Here is a 17,556-nt window from a genome sequence, read left to right as displayed (position 1 = left end):
AAAGGATCATGTGACTGGAATAATGATGCTAAAAATTCAGCTTTGAAATCACAGGAATAAGTTACATTTTAAAATACATTCAAAGAGAAAACCGTTATTTTAAATAGTAAAAATATGAAAGAAAATACAATTACAGAAAATATAATTATACTGTTAAAATAGATACATTTTACTGTTTGTGCTGTACTTTGGACCAAATAAATGCAGGCTTGGTGAGCAGAAGAGACTTCTTTAAAAAACATTTAAAATCCTACTGTTCAAAAACTTTTGACTGGTAGTGTATGTTAAGCTGTCCCTCTAGAAATTTGTGTCTTTAGCATATCTTTGAAAATTCTAATAAATTGTGCCAAAAAAAACAAAAAACAAACAAATCATATTTCTTTAATGAACTACAACATTTAGTAAAGAATCCTAAAGCTACACAAAGTACATATTGTCCCTCTCTTTAAAAATATTAAACTGCATGTGCTTTTCATGTGCTTTAATTGAACATTGGTTTTTGTCATAACATTACATTCTAAAATCATGAAATCACATTTGATCATAAATTGTATAATATCACAGTGACGTAATTTTAATGGAGAAAATTAAGTGGGCAGAAAAAAAACATGCATTAAATGTGAATTATTGTTATTATTACTACTACTATTTTTTTGAACACTGGTATATTTTACAATATTAAAAACATTTAATCATATTTGATCATCATAACATAAGTTTATCATCACAGCGAGATGTGTGGCCATGCTATTTTAAAAGGAAATGATGAGAGCAGAAAAGAAAAGAGATCTCAGAAAGACAGATAGGAAAGAATGAAAGATGAGAGGAGCAAGAAAAAGACAGGAAACTTGCACGAGTAGCACTGAAAGGCCGTTCGAGATGCAGTAAGCAGCAATAATGGAGTGAGATGAGACAGACAGATAGAGGAAACGTGTTAGAGCCAACACATCACATCTGTGAAGACAAACCATGAAGGGAGGAAAGGCGAGAAAGAAAAAAAATAGGTGTTAGAAGAAGAAAAAGGACAGGAAGCAGAAATGCCATCACACCCCCTCAATCAGTACCAACTCAAACACTCTCGCTCTCTCTCTCTCTCTCGCTCGCTCTCTGCAGGGTGTGTGTTTGTAGTTTGATAAATAGAGCAGGTGGATGAAGTCGTACATAACGCTGATAGATCACCACAGGTTTCATTAGACCCAGAGCTAATCTAATCTCATTATATGACACACACACACACACACACACACACACACACACACACACACACACACACACACACAGTGTAATGCCATGGCATTATTTTCTCTCCAATCTCCGCTAACGCTCAGACCCTTGCTGCATCCCACTCTCAGGCCTCTGGAGATGCAGAATTAATTCCTAAATAAAAGTGGGCTATCTTAACGTGCCTACATTAGCCCCTATGACAGATTGGCACAGCGATCATAAGCCGCAAAACACAATTTAATGAAGTCATTAAAGAACTATTAGCCCGGCTGCACCATCACTCATGCACAAGCGTTACTGAGAGACCTGCAGCGAGAGAGAGAAGCAAACGGCTCTTTCTCCAGCAGTATGATGAGTATTTTGTGTTTCTGGAAAGGTGATTTTTACACACTGGAATCGGTGACGATATGGCCAGAAACATGCTGGCGACCAGAAACAGGGCCAGAAATGTGATCTACACAAGTACTTAAACACCAAACGCACAGTTCTTATGTATGTACTTAACATGCGTCACTGTGGCGGGAACAAACCCAAGGGGCCAATAGAGTTGCATGCTATTAAAACAGATGTACAGTACATAACGTGAGCTGCAATATGAGTTGTGCTTTGACATTTCAGACTGAAACAATGTGTGAATTTTAGTAAAAGTAAAAGTCAAGTAAAAGTATTTGCTATTTATTGTACTTACAAAAATTATTTTTTAATCATAAATGTATTTGAGAATTTGAATTGGAGAAGTAAAAGTACACGCAATTTTTTTTCGCAATTCCGAGTTTATATCATCCATTTCTGAGAGAAAAAAGTCAGAATTATATGTTTATATTGCAATTCTGACTTCATTTCTCACAATTGTGAGTTTATATCACCCAATCCGAAGAAAAAAAGTCAGAATTGCGAGATACAAACTTGCATTTGTGAGAAAAAGTCAGATTTGTGATATACAAACTCGCAATTGCGAGAGAACAGAATTGCGAGATACAAACTCGCATTTGTGAGGAAAATTATTTCTCACAATTCTGAGTTCATATTATAAATTTCAAAAAAAAAAAAAAAAGTCCGAATTCTGAGTTTATATCTCGCAATTCTGATATTATTTCTCGCGATTGCAAGTTTATATCACCCAATTCTGAGAAAAAAGTCAGAATTGAGTTTGTAGCCAGAATTTCCTGAAAAGAAGTTCCTCAAACTCGCATTTGCGAGAGAAAAAAAAAAAGTCAGAATGTGAGTTTTATCTTGCAAAATTACAAAAAAAAAAAAAAATTCTCACAGCTGCGAATTTACATCTCGCAATTCTGACTGAGATCCTGACTTCTGACTATTTTGTGAGTAGCGAATATGCTTCGGGGAAATGTATTGGAGTAAAAGTATACATTTTAATTAGGAAATGTAGTGTAGCTGAAAAATAAAAACTCAAGTAAAGTACGTATACTTCCAAAAAATACTTAAGTACTGTAACCAAGTATTATTACTTCGTTACATTACACCACTCGTAAATATCAACGTAATCTATACTCTTAGAATGATTCAATTATAGGGATCTTACGGTGTTATCAATATTGTGGTATCGCGATAGCAAAACTGTGTTAACATCATCGTGGTCGCATGACGATATAAAACGATTTAGGTCTTCCGGTCAAAAAGTGTAGTTTTTTAAATATATTTAAACTTCTTATTCTACCATTAAAGGTCTTTAAAGTTCTGTTTTGGGTCGTTATGCTTTTGCACATTATCTGTCAATCAAACTAAAACCGAAAGCACAATATAGCTTATTCCCTTCATCAAGTTTTGCTGTGCGTTTTAAAGTGAAGCACACACTTCGTTTAGGCTATCAGCTTGTGATCCGGTGTTTTCCGCACCTCAGAACGGCTCAGTTCACAGTAAATGTAATTAACTCATTTATTGCATTTAGAAACGCAACAGCTACCAGTTAGGCATTATTTTCGCAGCAGATGATTACAGCATTTCTCTAGATTTGCAAGCCTGTTTACACTGAAGCTGGAGCTTTTTCTTCAAAATAAAAGCTCTTCTGCCGTTTCCATCAAAATGAAAGCTTAAAAGTGCAGTATGAATTGCTCAAAGCTAGCGGTTTAAATGGGTAACATTACTGCAGTCCAAATTCAAAATATCACTTTCAAGTGTAGACGAAAGAAGTATTGTAATTTCCCTACTTTAGTATAGAGCAAAAATAATATACCTATGAAATATTCATTTTCTTTTACTTTACAGTTCAATTGTTTTACAATATGTGGCTATTACTGTCATAGGAAGTGCCACCAATTCATAGTTTTATATAACATCAGCGGCTCTTAGCACATGACCAAAAGCGCAAATCCTATTGGTCGGCTGTTTTCTTCACAATGTGCTGGAAAGGAGCTTAGAACCCCTCTGTTGCATTGACAACATGCAAATGTTGAAGTCGGACTGAACAGATGCAATAAGAACCGCTGATTCAAATTAAAATGTTTAGCGCAACGCATTTTCGTGACAAACATTCTTCTTAGTGTGAACAGGCCTTAGTGCTCACATATGTCTGTTTCAGGATGTATGTGTGTGTGTGTGTGTGTGTGTGTGTGTGTGTGTGTGTGTATGCGTGAGGCTCTTGACAGGGATAATTTGAGAGGAGAAAATTAAAGCGCTGGCAGATCGTCCATCACAAAGATGAAATTCAATGAAAAGATAAAAATGTCAATGTTTCCTCCCTCCACTCTCGCTCTCTCCACTCCTCTTTTTTCACAATCTCTCCTCCTCCTCCTCCTCCTCAGCAGCAGCGGCAGATGAGTTGTGAGTCTAATGCATTTGGAGAAGAGAGAACCCAGCGTGTTGTGCTGAAAATCAATGCATGTGTGTGTTTTATTACAGATGTTGGGTGCGTTCAAATGTACGCAGGAAGTGAAGTGTGAAAATGCTGCTGTGCATCATTTTGTAAATGTGCTATGAGTCAAGAGGTTTGAATTCATATGAACTCACATTAATGAAACGAGTGGGTGTCGTGTCACTGTAAATGATTTGATGGGTCATCTGCGCGGCAACACAGTCTCGCCGTGGCGCCTGCTAGACACCCATGCGCATGTATCTGTCAGGTTTGTCCATAATGTCAAGCTTGACATGCACATGATCACTGATAGAACTACACCAAACCTGTCAAGAGCAAATGCGGGTCACTAACCCATGAAGTACATGAAGTCTATTTTCAGTCGTGTCGAAGGCTGACAGAGAAGAGAAGAAATTGTTGAATGAAGTCGTTATTTTTTCAGGGTTCGTACAGATACCGTAAAAATGGTGAAAATTTCATGAATTTCATTTTCATGAAATTTCAGGACTTTCAAGCACTATTTTTTGGATTTTCAAGGACTTCAATCAGAGATCTCACTTATCAAATGACTTATGTCAGTGTCAAAGTATTACTATACTTTTCCTACAGAGAAAAAAAAACACTTTTTCTTAAGGGAATTGCATTTGTGTATGCTTTCTTTTTCTTTGTTTTGTTTTTATGACTGTACTGCGTTAATGGTTTGACAATTTCTACTAATTAAAAAAACCCTGATCAAATGATTTGCAATCCACGCTCTAACGCGGATCGCGAATCATTTGACTTAGATTGGAACTTAATTCACGAACCATTCCATTCTAAATCAATTGAGTCGCAATTAGGGCTGTGCAATAAATCACATGCGATTGTCATGCGTATCTCATCAGTAAAGCCGGTTTTGTGATTAGTAGAAATCTCCATCACCTGCGTTCAGATGGCGCGGTATTTAAAACACTGAGCCATAGATCACTGAAAAGCTATGCAATATCGCGTTCAAAATCGAATGCGATTCATCCGCGATTTTGAACGCGATATTGCGTAGCTTTTCAGTGATCTATGGCTCAGTGTTTTAAATACTGCGCCATCTGAACGCAGATGATGGAGATTTACTACTAATCACAAAACCGGCTTTACTGATGAGATACGCATGACAATCGCATGCGATTTATTGCACAGCCCTAGTCGCAATACATAATATGAAGTTTTGATCTGAATCAGATGATTCGCGATACGCAATTCGATTGTAGTGCTTCGAAAGAGTGAATCATTTTGCGACGCAAACGTTTCGAAAAGCACCTTTTCACCTATCACTATGAGCTTTTAAAACTCATTACAAACGATGTCGAAATCTGACAATGAATGGCTCTTTTAATTTGATCTGTTTTTTATGTGAGCCCATTTCCGCCACTGAATAAAATTTTTAAATAGGTAATTACGAATTTGTATCTCGCAATTCTGACTTGAGTTATAAACTCCAGTCCTGAGGAGAAAAAATAGGACTGACATGTTCACAGAGTTGTGAGTTTATATCTCACAATTCTGACTTAACTTGCAATTGCAAGCTTATATCACGCAATTCTGACTTTATAACTCGCAATTGTGAGTTTATATCTTACAATTCTAAGAACAAAAGTCAGAATTGCCAGTTTGCATAATGCAATTCTGCGAAAAAATGTCAGACTTGTCAAATGTCAAACAAGTAGCAATAACCTTTTTTATGTTTTATTCAGTGGCGGAAACGGGCTTCCATAGTTTTTTCATAGTCTTGGGGTGCAACGGACCGTAGATGATCCGTGATCCATACGGACCAGACCCCACGGTTCGGCACACATGTGATTCGCGGGTTAACTGTTTAAGTTTAACCATCATAGAGTGAAAGTTTATAATTTGCAAGTTTTGTCTTGCCAATTTACCCATTCAAACCATTTTAAACATGCGCACTGTGAGACAGAAAGAGGTGCGATTCAGACTGCGGGATTTACACAGATTGATTCCTCTTTAACGTCTCTTTGAACGGTACATAAAAGTTATGTTAAATACCTGTTTTGGTATTCTGGTATTCTGGTAAACACAGTTGGTTATGTCTTAAGTGAACGGAAACAGCTGAGAAAGATAAGCTTTCAGCATTTAATAAAAAACAAACTTCTTTTGTTTTGTTTTTTTGCTGATCCGAAAAATGATCCGACCCGTGCCTCAAAATTCGTAATATGATTCGAACCGTGAGTTTTGGGATCCGTTGCACCACTAATCGAGTCACAATCGGAGCGGTTTCAGCATAAATGACTCAATTGATTCAGTTCATCTGTTTCTCTTTTCGCATCTTCAGCCATGTTTACACGACACTCAGCTCGATTGTTTTCTGACATTTACTGAAATAAGCGAAAAAGGTGGGTTTTTTTTTTTTTTTTTTTTTTTTTTTTGCGTGAAAAGATATGTGCTTACTGACAAAATGAAACACTTATTTTTTAGACACATTGTCTTTCAATAATTCAAGCCCTTTTCAAGAAGCTCTTCAGGAATATTAATATTTTCAAGGGTTTTCCAGGCCTTAAATTTCAAAAAGTGAAATTCAAGCACTTCAAGCACCATTTTCTTTGCACACAAAAAGTATTCTCATAGCTTTATAACATTACGGTTGAACCATTAATGTCACATGGACTATGCTAACAATGTTAACAATCCTAACTACCTTTCTAGGCCTTGAACATGGTGGTTGTGTTGCTGTCTATGAGTCAGAAGGCTCTTGGATTTCATCAAAAATATCTATATTTGTGTTCTGATGAACAAAGGTCTTACGGGTTCTAAACAACCCTGAGGGTGAGTAATTAATCGCAGAATTTTTATTTTTGGGTGAACTAACCCTTTAAATGTGAGCCTGACATGGCACTCAGATATGCATACACCCAACAATTAGATATGAAATGATACTGGACCGTTCCTTATACCTCTATAAAAAAATAACTATTTGTGACCCTGCGCCACAAAACCATTCATAAGGGTAATTTTTTTTATTAAGATTTATACATTGAAAGCTGAATAAATATGCTTTTCGTTGATGTATGGTCTGTTAGGATACAACAATATTTGACTGAGATACAACTATTTGAAAATCTGGAATCTATTGGTGCAAAAAAATAAAAAAAAATCTAAATATTGAGAAAATCGCCTTTAAATTTGTCTAAAAAAAGCATATTACTAATCAAAAATTAAGTTTTGATATATTTATAGTAGGACATTTACAAAATATCTTCACAGAACATGATCCTTACTTAATTTCCTAATGATTTTTGGCATTCAAAGAAAAATCGATAATTTTGACCCATACAATGAATTGTTGGCTATTGTTACAAATATACCCCATGTTACTTAAGACTGCTTTTGTGGTCCAGGTTTACATTTGCATCTCTTTCTGCAGTGAAGACTCACATCCACTTGATGTTGAGAGTGCTTCCAATCTATCTAGGAAAATTTCTGAACAAACACACGTTCACAACTTCAGCTGTAGACCTGTGAATCTGTGTATTTTCTCACCTCTCCCAATTAACTTCTCAAGTCTGACAGCGCCTAGCAGTGTGGAGACGTGTTCTCGTATAGCCAGAGGGAGGCACTGACTGCGAGTGTGTATGTGTGTCTGTGTACTCATATCTCAACTTGCTATTTCATATTTTGGCAAGAGCTCTTCAGCTGTGGAGGGAGTATTACTGATGCATCGCTCACATTCTTTGGACATCCCCACTTCCAGGCACTTCTGCAGCCGGCAGTATTGACAGCGGTTGCGGGTGACTTTGTTGATGATGCAGTTCTTCTCTCTGTGGCACGTGTAGACCATGTTCTTCTGGATGCTTCGCCTGAAGAAACCCTAAACACAAACAACACAATTAGGACTGTGAGACAAATACCAAGAGATGCAAGAAAACTCTGTTATCTAAGATGTTCATGCCTTTCTTTCTTCAGCTGTAAAGAAATTATGTTTTTCATGGAAAACATTTCAGGATTTCTCTCCATATAGTGGTCTTCTATGGTGCCCACGAGTTTGAACTTCTAAAATGCAGTTTAAATGCAGCTTCACAAAGGGCTCTAAACGATCCAAGCCGAGGAAGAAGCGTCTTATCTAGCGATTGTTATTTTCTAAAAAATAAAAAAAGACAATTTATATACTTTTTAACCTCAAACGCTTATCTTGTCTAGCTCTGAGTGTATTCCGCTTCAAGACAGTTAGGGTAGGTCGAAAAAATACCATCTCATTTTCTCCTCCAACTTCGTCCTACATCGCTGTTTTACCTTTTTTTGTAAAGGGCGTTTGACCTTTTTTGCATTTCCACTTTGTAAACACTGAGTCGGTACTTCTGCAACGATGTAGGACAATTCTGAAGTTAGAAGAGAAAATGAGATGGGAGTTTTTCAACATACCTAACTGTCTTGAACACAGAGTTCACACAGAGCTAGACAAGGCGAGCGTTTGAGGTTAAAAAGTATATAAATTGTACTTTTGTATATATATATATATATATATATATATATATATATATATATATATATATATATATATATATAAAAATAACCAATCGTTTTGCTAGATAAGACCCTTCTTTCTGGGCTGGGATTGTTTAGAGTCCTTTGAAGCTGCATTTAAACTGCATTTTGGAACCATAGAAGTCCATTATATGGACAGAAATCCTGAAATGTTTTCCTCAAAAAATATAATTTCTTTACGAATGAAGGAAGACAGACATAAATATAACTTGCTTGCTATGACTTACATTTTTGGCTGAACTATCCCAAAATATATTTCAGATTTTATGAAAATGTTTAGCATATCCAAACAACCAAGCACTTAAAGAAGTAGTTCACTTTCAGAACTGAAATTACAGATAATGTATTCACCCCCTTGTCACCCAAGATGTTCATGTCTTTCTTTCTTCAGTCGTTTTTTTGAGTAAAACATTTCAGGATTTCTCTCCATATAATGGACTTCTATGGTGCCCCCGAGTTTGAACTTCCAAAATGCAGCTTTAAAGGGCTCTAAACGATCACAGTCAAAGAAAGAAGGGTCTTATCTAGCAAAACAATTGGTTATTTTCTAAAAAAAAAATACAATTTCTATACTTTTTAACCTCAAATGCTCATCATGTCTAGCTTGGCAAGACGAGCGTTTGAGATTAAAAAGTATTTAAGTTGTAAATGTTTTTAGAAAATAACCGACCGTTTCACTATATAAGACCCTTCTTCCTCAAAGGGATATAGAAGTCCATTATATGGACAGAAATCCTGAAATGTTTTCCTCAAAAAACGCCATTTCTTTACGACTGAAAAAAGGAAGGGCATGAACATCTTGGATGACAAGGGGGTGAGTACTTTAATTGTAAAAAAAATTTCTTAAAGTGAACTACTCATTTAACCTTGCAAAGTCCACCATGTGGAATAATTAATCAGTGCAAAAAAAAAACTAAATTTACATTTAGAGGCAACAGTAATGACACTAATGACAAAACTCAAAAATAAAGACACACGCAGGCAAGCGACTTCAGCGAGCTTGTTAACGATAATCTCTTAATGGTTTTAACAATCACACGTCTCATCCAGATCTATTGATTCCATTGCACTCTGGACACAAGAAAGCTAACAATCACTTCCAAAAGTGAACAATGGTGTTACTACAAATAAAACCAATAAACCATGGTTACTATAGTTAAACTATGGTAACCACTAACCATAGTTTAAAGGGTTAGTTCACCCAAAAATGAAAACTCTATCATTAATTACTCACTCTCATGTTGTTCCAAATGCGTAAGAACTTTGTTTGTCTTCGGAACACAAATTAAGATATTTTTAAAATATTTGTGCTTTTCTTTAAATGTAAACAAAATATGGTGCATGTGTGTTCGCACAAAAAGTATTCTCGTAGCTTCATAAAATTACGATTAAACCACTAATGTCACACAAACTATTTTGTTGATGTTCTTGGGCCTTGAACGTAGAAGGACCCTTGAAGGGTCAGAGAGCGCAAAAATATCTTAATTTGTGTTCCGAAGACGAACAAAGGTCTCACAGGTTAGGAACAACAAGAGGATGAGTAATTACTGATACCCTGATAGCACACATACATCTCGGAGACGTCTATTTGACGAATGCATTTACATCTGAAAGACATCTGAAATACGTAGTTTGCTCATCTGCAATACATCTATTAGACGTTTCCCATCAGATGTCAAATAGACGTCTATTAGATGTCTTCAAGATGTTCTTGAATCACAATGTAGATAAAACTGACATCTTACAGACATCTGCCAGACGTTTGTACACAGCAGATGCTTTCCAGATCAAGAGATCTTTAACAGACATCTTGCAGATGTACGTGTGCTATTTAAATAATAATAGAATTTTCATTTTTGGGTGAACTAACCCTTTAAACCCTTTAACCATGGTATTTGTAGTAAAACTGTGGTTATAAAAATTATAATCAATACACCAAAAAACCATGGTTACAACACTTTTTCTATAATAAAACCATGGTTAATTTTGAACATGTCACTTGAAGTTTGTAGTGTAGCTATGAAGTAGCTTGACATAGAAGTAAGCAATAAGTAGCTGTTAGTCACACATTAAGTTACTAACAAATAGCTACTGCTATAAGTTGCTAACAAAAAGTGGTTAACTATGCTAAAGCTAATGAAGGAGGCAGTGCTGCAGCCATGAAATCAAAACACGGAAGACTAATTTGCCATGGTTTACCTCAGAATTTCCCCATAGCTTTTTATAATGAGGTTTTTCAATTTATGAGTAAAACATGGTGTGTGTGGTAAATATAAATTCATGATTACTAGACGTTTGCTCTATAATGTAAATTAAAATACACATCTATGCGGTCTATATGTTATTTTTAAAAATGAATGTTTGTAACTAGTAACTACAGTCAAACCAAAAATGACTCAGAGACACCAGATATAATTTTTTTAAATATTTTTTTACTAGTGGGTGTAGGACACTATAGTTCATTTATGTAAGCGAGGATAGCAAAATAAAGTAAACTGTGACATATTATACCCAAAATTCTTCATACAGTGGACAACCAGTAAAACTGATAAAACTTTGGGACCAAAAGTTTAATTTGACACTTTGACCTGACCACAATTTTTTGCATACCTTTCGAACAAGCTGTAATAATGTGAGAAATTTTAAAGGTATCTTTTGATTGGAATTCATTAGTGATTAACAAGATGAATTTGTTCTGACACAGTTTAATTATCGAGTTCTTGTCATATTTTATTGCCATTTACTAAACCATAGCGAATAAACCGTAATACTGTAATGTGAGACATTGTGAAGGTTTGACTGAACATAACAGCATTTGAGGATAAGCGTGAAAACTCATTTTATTCATAAAAATATGTATTATTTAATATATGTATTTATTTAAATTTTATTTCAATTAATTTATTAATTCTTATATTTAACATTATTATTATTATTATTATTATTCAGTTTCCTCAACATCCTTTTAAAAATAATTAATGTTTATTATTATTATTACTATAATTTTAATGAAAGTATTACTTTATTTAGCAATATATTTAACATTTTATTTTAATTAATTAATAATTATATTTATTTAACATTATTATTATTTAGTTTCCTCAATGTCCTTTTTATTAACAATAATTATTTCTTTTTAAAAATATTATTTTAATTTGAATTCAATTATTATTATTATTATTCAGCTTCCTCAAATTTCTTATATCTAACAACAATTTTTATTTAGTATTAAAATTAATTATACTACTAATTATATTCAACTAACATTAATATTATTGTTATTCTGTTTCATTTTTTTTTAAATCTAAAATAATTATATTACAATTATTATTATTATATTTTAATTATGTTAGTATTATTTTAATTATATTAATAATTTATTCATGATTGTAATAATTGTATTATTATTATTATTCAGTTTACTCAATGTCCTTTTAATTAACAACATTTACTATTTATTATTAAAAATATTATTTATTTGACTTAATTAAATTAATTTATTTAGCATTATATTTATTTAACATTTTATTATTATTTAGTTTCCTCAAATGTATTATCTAACAACACTTTTTATTTAGTATTAAAATAAATTATACTACTAATTATATCCAACTAACATTAATATTATTGTTATTCAGTTTTCTTTTTTTTAAATATTATTATTATTATATTTTAATTATAGTAATATTATATTATTTTAGTTATATTAATAATTGATTAATGTTATTATTGTTATTATTATTATTATTTTTGTTATTATTATATTTTGTTATTATTAATCAGTTTTTCTCAATGGTCTTTTAATAAACAATAATTACTATTTATTATTAAAAATATTTATTTTACTTTAAATTAAATTAATAATTTATTTAGCATTATATTTATTTAACATATTATTATTATTATTATTATTCAGTTATTCCTCACATTTCTTATATCTAACAACAATTTTTATTTAGTATTAAAATTAAGTATACTATTAATTATATTCAACTAACATGATTATTGTTATTCAGTTTTTACTTTTCTTCTACCTAAAACAATTATTTTAAAAGTTAGCAGTGCTGGTACTTTTGGGTCAGTGTGAGTGAATGAGAATGGGTCACATCACTCACCTTGCAGCCCTCACAGGCACTGACGCCATAGTGGTACCCTGAAGATTTGTCCTGACACACAAAGCAGGGCTTATAAACGCGAGGAGGAGGGGGCGGAGAGGGTGGGCTCGGGACGATCTCCTCTGAACTCGTACTCTGGGTCTCTATAGCTGTGAAAGACAGAGAGTTTATGGGTCAATGACATGACAACATTCATTCAGACTGTGACTTGAATACACCTTTTCTATGACATACATGTTCATTTCTGAATTAAAACATATTTTAATATTATTTTCATCAAGCATAGTCATAAAAATAAAACTGAACTGAAAATAGTTTTTCAAAACCATATAGGTTTATCCTTAACCCCGAACCCCGTCCCAGAGCGTCACATGGCAGCGCTGCTGTGTGTGATTTGGAACATTACAAGAGAGATCAAAGATGCAGGCGTCCTGAAGCAGCTCCTCTAGAGGAACTGAGCTTCTGTCAGAGAGACACAGATGATCTTCGCGCATTCATTAAACACGTGTAACACATTTGTGTTGATGGCAATTAGCCAGACATCACACATCAAAACATGAGAAGAACACTGTTAAACACTATTCAAACCACTGATGGGAAGGTGAACAGAAAACACTTGCTTGGATTCTAGACAGATTTCCTGCTGTGTGTGCTGCGCCAACTACAAACATCTTCTACATTTTTAGTTTACATTTATATTTTTAGAAATAAAATAAAATAAAATAAAATAAAATAAAATAAAATAAAATAAAATAAAAGTAAAATAAAATAAAATAAAAATAAAAATAAAATATTATGAACATTTTCTTTTATCTAACAACAATTTATTCAATTGTTTTTCAGTTTTAAATTTTTTATCTAAAACAATTTTCTTACAATTATTATATTTTAATTATATTAATTCATTACTGATTGTATTTATCATTATTATTATTCAGTTTCATTTTATCTGACAATAATTATTATTTATTATTTGTTTTTTTATTATTTTAATTTTAATTGAATTAATTTATTAATCATTATGTTTATTTAACATTATTATTATTAATTTTCCTCAACATCCTTTTAATAAAAATAACTATTATTTAAAATATTATTTTATCATTTGAATTGAATTCATTTATTAATCATTATATTTATTTAACATTATTATTATTATTATTCCTCAATATCCATTTAACTAAAAACAATTATTAGTTATTATTAAAAATATTATTTATTTGAATGTTAATTAAATTATTAATTTATTAAGAATCATTTAAACATTTAATTATTTTTTAATTAATTAATTTATGAATCATTATATTTATTTAACATTATTATTATTCAGTTTCCTCAACGTCCTTTTAGTTAATAATAATTATAATTAAAAATATTATGTTAATTAAATTATTAATTTATTTAGCATTATATTTATTTAACATATTATTTTTATTCAGTTTTCTTAAAATTTCTTATATATCTAACAATTTTTATTTAGTATTAAAATTAATTATACTATTATTAATTATATTCAACTAACATTAATATTATTGTTATTCAGTTTTCTTTTTTATAATCCAAAACAATTATTATATATTAATCATATTAATATTATATTACCTTAATTATATTAATATGAATAATTTATTAATGATTGTATTTATTTATTTATTTATCTATTAATATTATTATCCTCAATGTCCTTTAAATGAACAATAATTATTATTATTAAAAATATTATTTATTTTACTTTGAATTCAATTATTAATTTACTGAGCACTATATTTATTCAACAAATTATTATTATTATTGTATTTCCTCAACTTCCTTATATCTAACAATTATTTGCATTTATTATTAAAATTTTTATTATTTTAATTAAATTCTCAATTTATTAAGCATTATATTTATTATTATACTATTAATAATTATTATTATTAATTATTATTATTATTATGTTTTCTCAACTTCCTTATATCTCAGAATAATTTTAAATTATTATTAAATTATTTATTAATCATATTTACTTAACATATTTATTATTATACTATTAATAATAATAATAATTATTATTATTACTACGTTAAATAATGCAAGTGTGAATGATATTACAGCAAAAAAAATTCTCATAACAAATGCATATTTCTGTCTATCACACAAAGTGAGTTCAGAATAGTTAATAATAATTTGTAAAATGTGGCAACAAAGGAAGATTTCCAGGGTTGGCTCACAAAAAATATATATATTTCACTAGCAATAGTAATGCACTTATTTTAAGTGTATAAAAATACATACATACATACATACATACTATAACCTCATAAGAATGATTCTCATAAGAATGTTTCTTAATGCTCTTTAATTATGTAAAAAAAAAAACTCAAACCCCTGCAATATCAGCCAAAAAATATATGGTTGGAGGTTTGAAAAATCTCAAATTGAATCACCAAAGTGAAATCTGGCATACTACAAGCAGTATGTGACTTAGGAACTCCTGCACAACAGACATGCCTACAAGTAAAAACAATATTATGGTGTTCTCAACAGGACCCAATGTGTGTATTACTGTGTTTATAGAAAAGGTGGAGAGGGTATCTGAGGTGAAAGTATGTGCTTGCAACTCTTGCTGGTTTGGCTGCAGTTTCTTTCCCGTGTATGTGTGTGTCCCAGCTGTAGCAGAGGGCAACTCAACTTGTGAGCTGAAGTTAAATATAGAACTCTTATTTACACACCACTGCTGTCGGCCCCGCCGGGCACATCACACACACAGAATGACTGCAGACGCATATCTGAAACAGCATCCATACTCACACAAACACCAACACCATCACACACACACACACACACACACACACACACACACACTCTGTCAATGTGCATGTTCCCGCCTGTCTCTCTGTGGGCAGGAAATACTCAGAGAGATGTCCTGGAACAGACTGACGGAATGAAAGGCTGACTCAGCCGCGGACGGAGAGAGAATGAGAACGAGAGCAGGAAGGAATTGGACAGAATGGAGGCGAAAATCAAACAACTGGAGTTCAAACATGTGGCTATGACAGCCAAGATAAGCACACAGACGCACAGCCACAGCGCTGGGTAAAACATCCTGGATGTATGAACAGCTAAAGGTTTGTTTTGAGCAGACGAATGGAGAGTATAAAACTCCCTCGTATTAAATAAGAAAGGCCTTGAGTCTAAGCTAAAATCTTTAGAACATCTACTAGGCCAAAAGTCTATGGACACATTTAATTTTAAAATCATGAGCATTTAATTGCTTCCTCAGGGTGGGATTATAGTGGGAGAGAAAAATAATATTAAATCAACTAGATTTTTTACATTTAAGGAAATTGTGCAAAAGGCACAAGGTGTTGTTGGTGGTTGCCAGGGTGTATCCAAGCAGTTCCTGACCTTTTCTGGGACCAGATTCATGAGAATAGACCTTTTTCCCCGAGTAAACGATGAGCGCCGCCATTACGAATTCTAACGTCAGATTGAATGCTTTTCTGTTCCGGTTTCCATAGGAACCCATTCAAATAGCGTCCATCTGTTTTTAATGTAGCTAACGTCCGCTGCTTCGTGTCATCTACACACTTATTAAAGTGAGGCACTGACAAATGACGGTCATTGCGACATTGCCAAGTGATGGCGTTATGGAGCCATGTGCTTTTTAAAAACATTTAAATAGGTTTAACATTAGTTTATTAGCTCGGAATATACCCTAATTTGACTAGAAACAACGCAGACCGGAAATGCAAAGCATTCTTTCAGTTAAGAGTCGGACTTACTTCCGTGTTCAGGAAAAACGTCTATAATATGTGTATTTACAAGAATATGACACATATGAGTTTTGTATTATTTGATTCAATGATAAACATTTCAATGTGCCACATATTTTAAATCTTCTGAAAAGTATGATGTAACTCGAAAATAAAATTAAGATAATTTTTTTACGTTTTCACTTTTAGATTTTTTTTTTTACTTCACAGTTTTAGTAATTTAGTTGTGTTTTTGTTATTTTATTAGCTTTTAAATCATGAAATAATCATTACTATTTAAATGTATATTTATGTTTTTTTTTTTTTTTTTTTTTTACTTTTGGTAATTTATTTACGGCAACATAAACTAAATGAAAATGAGAAATGCAACCTCTGCAACTAGCTAAAGTAAAATAAATGTTTTTATTTATTTATTTTTTAATACTTTTTAATTTCAGCTAACCGTTATATATGTTTTTACTTTTCATTTTAATTTGACAGTTTTAGTATTTTTGATTCCCCCCCCCCCATTTTATTAGCTTTTTATTATTTAGTAATTATTTTAATAAATAAATAATCATTATTATTTAAATAAGTCTGTTTTTTTTTATTCATTTTTGTTATAATTTTACTTTTTGTAATTTATTATATAATAATAAATTCAATTAAAATGAGAAATGTAACTAGCAACTAGCTAAAGTAAAATAAGTTTATTTATTTATTTATTATTTAATAATACTTCTAATTTCAGTTACATTGTATTTTTTACAGTTTCATTTTAATGTTACAGTTTTAGTTTATTCATATTTTTGTCATTTTATTAGCTTTTTATTATTAAAAAATTGTATTTAAATGTTTTTTATAATTTTGTTATGTTACGTTTGGTAATTTATTACATCAAGATAAACTAAAAGAAAATGAGCAATGTAAAATTTTTAACTAGCTAAACTAAAATAAATTTAATTGTTTTTGTATCACTTTTCATAATTTCAGTTCATTTTGATATATTTTTGAAATTTTCAAATTAATTTGACAGTTTTAGTAATTTTGTTGTGTTTTTCCCCATTTTATTAGCTTTTTATAATTTAATTATTATTTGAATAATTAAATAAGCATTATTATTTAAATATGTCTATGT

The 17,556-nt window shown here is 31.7% G+C and overlaps 1 protein-coding gene across 3 annotated transcripts in view; it reads right to left on the bottom strand.

Annotated features, from left to right (window-relative positions):
* Positions 1-17,556, bottom strand: part of raraa (retinoic acid receptor, alpha a) — a 202,946-nt gene that overhangs the window by 6,844 nt on the left and 178,546 nt on the right. For all 3 annotated transcript variants that reach the window (XM_073828113.1, XM_073828114.1, XM_073828115.1), the window contains 2 exons: positions 12,682-12,830; positions 7,751-7,892 (listed from right to left, as the gene is read on the bottom strand). In XM_073828113.1, the coding sequence (XP_073684214.1) occupies positions 7,751-7,892; positions 12,682-12,830 (291 nt within the window). The remainder of the gene's footprint in view (positions 1-7,750; positions 7,893-12,681; positions 12,831-17,556) is intronic.

The sequence above is a fragment of the Garra rufa genome, chromosome 22 (genome assembly GCF_049309525.1).
Source record: "Garra rufa chromosome 22, GarRuf1.0, whole genome shotgun sequence".
Taxonomy (NCBI): domain Eukaryota; kingdom Metazoa; phylum Chordata; class Actinopteri; order Cypriniformes; family Cyprinidae; genus Garra; species Garra rufa.
The sequence above is the reverse complement of the archived record's forward strand: the minus strand, read 5'-3'. Positions and strand labels throughout refer to the sequence as shown.